Source organism: Myotis lucifugus, unplaced genomic scaffold (assembly GCF_000147115.1).
Source record: "Myotis lucifugus unplaced genomic scaffold, Myoluc2.0 scaffold_103, whole genome shotgun sequence".
NCBI classification, from domain to species: Eukaryota; Metazoa; Chordata; class Mammalia; order Chiroptera; family Vespertilionidae; genus Myotis; species Myotis lucifugus.
This window is the reverse complement of record NW_005871151.1, coordinates 533065-537327: the sequence shown is the minus strand read 5'-3', so window position 1 is coordinate 537327 and position 4263 is coordinate 533065. Positions and strand designations below refer to the sequence as shown.

Here is a 4263-nt window from a genome sequence, read left to right as displayed (position 1 = left end):
GGCTTTCGCACAGCACCGGAAGCCCACGCGCTCGTCTCCCGCCATCTTGGCGCCCCTTCCGGCTCGTCCCGCCCACCCCCCCGCCCCCGCCAGAAATTTCGCGCCAAATTGCCGGTCGACAAAATGGAGCGCGGAGAAGGGCCCAGAAGCATGACATCATGAGCCCGGAAGCCAATCGTCTAGGAATGCCGGCCCGGGAGGCGGGGCTAGAGGGCGCAGAGCGGTCCAATCGGTGGCCGCGCAGCCCAGGCCAGCCAATGGGGACGCAGCGGCCGCGGCGTGCGAACTCGGCGTCTAGTTTTTCCCCGCGAAACTCTGTGGCGGAGCTTGGGGGTGCTTGTCTCTCCGAATTCTTGGGGCGCAGAAAGGAGAGGTGAGGCGGTGGGACTTGGCGAGTGGGGGCCCGGGAGCTGGCCCACTGAGGGTCCGCAGGCGACTGCAGTGGGGGTGGGCAGTGGTTTCTCCCGGGAGGACCTGGGTCGGGATGGGGGGAGGGGGGGAAAACCAGGGTCCGTCCTCTCCCCCTCCCCCCTCCTTCCCCCTCCCCCTTCCCTCCTTCCCCCTCCCTCCTTCCCCCTCCCCCTCCCTCCTCTCCCCCTTCCCCTCCCCTCCTCCCCCTCTCCCTCCCTCCCCCTCCCTCTCCCCCTCCCCTCGCCCTGAGTGGGAGCCGGGACACCGCGCCCCGCATTCGGAGCCGAGGCCCCTGCCGTCGGGGAGAGGGGGGGAAGGCCGCGCGGCCCGCCGTCCGCTCCAGCGCCCTGTCCCCGCGCCAGGTGCAGGCATGTCGGGCTTCGACGACCCCGGCGTGTTCTACAGCGACAGCTTCGGGGGCGACCCCACGGCCGACGAAGGGCAGGGCCCGCAAATCGCAGCTGCAGAGGCGCTTCAAGGAGTTCCTGCGGCAGTACCGCGTGGGCACCGACCGCACCGGCTTCACCTTCAAGTACAGGTGCGGCTGGGCGGCGCGGGGAGCGGGCCGCACCTCCACCGGCTGCTGGAGGCACCGACAGTTGACAGTCGGGCTCCGGGGGTGGGTGGGGGGGGCGCGGGGGAACTGGCGGCAGGGGAAGGAGCCGGTCTGGTTCTACGTGTGTCTGGGAAGAGAAGTGGGGGAGCCGTGCTGGTGGCCGAGAGGGCACATTCAGGGTGCAGTGCACCGCAGCCAGCGTTCCGTCCTCTTCTCTGCACCCTTACCCACCTTCACCTGCCACCTGCCCACTCCAGGGATGAACTCAAGCGGCATTACAACCTGGGGGAGTACTGGATCGAGGTGGAGATGGAGGACCTGGCCAGCTTTGATGAGGACCTGGCCGACTTCTTGTACAAGCAGCCAACCGAGCATTTGCAGCTGGTGAGTGGGACGCTGTCCTGCATCCCCCCGGGCTGCCCTGCGCCAGGCACTGACAGCCTGTTCCCTTCCTCCTCCAGCTGGAGGAAGCTGCCAAGGAGGTGGCCGATGAGGTGACCCGGCCCCGGCCCAGTGGTGAGGAGGTGCTCCAGGACATCCAGGTCATGCTCAAGTCGGACGCCAGCCCGTCCAGCATTCGCAGCCTGAAGGTGGGTTTGCTCCGAGGTTGGGTGGAGGGTGGCAGCGGCTCTGCCTCTCTCCTGCTTCCTCAGGCTGACCTACCTGGGTGCCAGCCGTGTAATCGAATTTAACTCATTGGACAAGTGTTTACTGAGCTGCTCCTGTGGGCAAAGCATTACGTTGGGTCCTGGAGAAACAACAGGGAACTAAAGGACACGCTCCCGTCCTCACCGAGTTTATTACTGCCCCGGGGAGACCGAGGACCTAGTAAACAGCACCCATGACAATTTCAGGTGATCGGGAGTGCAGTGGAGGAAATGAGGGTGACGAGCAAGTGGGAGCTTCTCTGGAAAGGATGGAGAAGGCTTTGGGGAGCTGACATCTGAGTGAGATCTGAGGATGGGAACGAGCAGCACACAGACCGTTGGGAGAGAGCATGGGGTGGGTGGGGGAGGTGTGCACTAGCGCAAAGTCCAGAGGTGAGGAGGGCATGCGATGTGCAGGGCCATGTTGAAAGCCTGCCAGCATGGCTACAGAGGGATGAGGAAGCAGGAGAGGGGCAGAGCCTGTCTGTCATCCAGTCGTTTATCTGTTTAACTCAGCAAATCCTGAGTGTGCCTCACTCCAGGTGCTGGGCTAGACCCTCACTGTGGACAGACAGGGCCTCTGTCCCACGGCGCTTACAGAGAGAAGCAGACGAGCACGGAGATGATGGCAGGTTCTGGGATGTGAGGCATGAAGAGAAGAAATCGGGCAGCATGACAGTGGCTGAGGGAGGCCTTCGAGGAAGTGCTGGGGGCGCGAGTCTGAGCGATGCCACTGTCCGAGGGACACAGCCTGAGGGACGAGCACTCCGGGCTCACAGAGAAGCAGGTGCAAGGGCTGTTTCCAGGAACAGGAAGGAGCCAGTGTAGCCAGAGCCCAGGGAGTGAAGATTGGGGAAAAGGAAAGGAAGAGAGGGGTGGAGAGGCCAGGAGGCCGGGCCTGTCCACTGGAGGAAGGAGCTTGGATTTTGAATCCCAGTAGGAAACCAGTGGAGGGTTACGTGGAAGAACAGGCTGATTGCACTTTTAAAAGGTCCCTCTGGCTGCTGTGTGGAAGGAGAATTTACAGAATAGGCAGGAGTGGGAGCCAGGAGAGCAGTGAGGGAGAAGTGGTCATGGCGTTGGTTCTGTCACAAGGTGGTTGTGAGAATCAGATGAAAGGAAGCACGTGCCTGTGCTTGGTGAACTCTACAGTGGGGTCCACACGTCACCCGTGACCCCTGTTGGGGTCCCCGTGAAGCCTTCCTTGGCTCGCACGACGGCAGGTCGCTCCAGAAGCCAGAGTGTGGACCCTGGAGGCTACGGAACGTGTGGCTTCATCTCTGTTCCCAGCAGCAGGGAGGGTCTCCAGGGCCTGATGGAACCAAACTGGGTTTCACGCGTTTGGCCCCTCAGTGGAAGTGGAGTTAGACTTGCTCTGCGGGGCAGCTGTTTCATCAGAGAGGCCAGGCTCCGCTCCTCCCAGGGTCAGCCTTCCGGTCTCGGACTCACTGGAAAACACAGGAAATGGCCTGCTTTGGGCGATGGGTTTCCTAACAAGGGACGGAGCCCGCTCTCGGAAGATCACTTGTCAGGGATGCCTTAGAGGCCGGGCTAAGGCAACCCCAGTCCTTTCCAACTCTGAGTGCCAGGATTTGTCGATTGTCTTCCAGAAAACATGCTCTGGTGGTTTCAGCAGTTCCAGTGACCCCGGGGCCATGGCAGGCACTCGGGGCTCTGGCCTCAGTTACTAGAGGGGGGCTGGCCTCCTCTCTGTGTTTCTCCCCTCCCTGCAGGCTTTGGGGGAAGGGCACCAGCATGGATCTCTAGCCTGCCTGCCTGTCCCGGAAAAACTAGTGGGAATGGGGGGAAAAGATGAGGGGGAAAAACTTTCATTATTTTTGGCTTTTTATTCTAAAATATTACAAAAAGGTAGGGAATAGTGTAATGAATCTATACCTTCACCTAGATGTAATGGCTGTTAACATTTTGCCTTCTTTGCTTTTCTCTCATCCGCCCCCCCCACCCCCTCAAAGTATTTTGTAAAGTAAGTTACAGACATGGCACTTTATCCCTAAATATTTCAGTTTGCATTAAAAAAAGGCTTGCATGCATAATCTCAGGTGTACCTGGCTCCCTGTAACCCACCATCCTCCCATGGCTCTGTTACAGTCAGACATGATGTCACACCTGGTGAAGATCCCTGGCATCATCATCTCCGCGTCCGGGGTCCGCGCCAAGGCCACCCGCATCTCCATCCAGTGCCGCAGCTGCCGCAACACCCTCACCAACATCGCCATGCACCCCGGCCTGGAGGGCTACGCCCTGCCCAGGAAGTGCAACACGTGAGTGGGCCTTGAGCGGCCTCCGGGACTGTGAGGAGGTGATGTGAGTGGAGATGTGAAGGATGAGGATGCTGCTCCGAGGGGCTGGGGCAGGGGGCGCCCAGTGGGAGAGGCACAGAGCTGCTTGTCACTATGTTATGTAGTTATTTGCCCGGTGTTTTCCAGTCTCCCTTGACTAGAACCTTAGCTCTATAAGGGCAAGGGACTTTTTGTCCACTGCTGTGTCCCCGGCACCTAGAATAGTGCTTGACACATGGTAGGTGTTTTGCTATGATATTGCTACAGTACTTAAGTAATGATTTCATTATATAGGGGTATATAGAGGCCTAGACCTGAGAAAGCTCTCCAGGTGCCCAGACCCTTAGGG

General features: G+C 60.1%; 1 protein-coding gene across 1 annotated transcript in view; it reads left to right on the top strand.

The window, feature by feature from the left end:
* Positions 1-777: 777 nt before the first annotated feature.
* Positions 778-4263, top strand: part of MCM5 (minichromosome maintenance complex component 5) — a 15621-nt gene continuing 12135 nt past the window's right edge. Inside the window, 5 exon segments of the mRNA XM_014459144.2 lie at positions 778-856; positions 858-949; positions 1225-1351; positions 1429-1557; positions 3724-3896. Coding sequence (XP_014314630.1) covers positions 782-856; positions 858-949; positions 1225-1351; positions 1429-1557; positions 3724-3896 — 596 coding nt within the window. The 5' untranslated portion in view covers positions 778-781.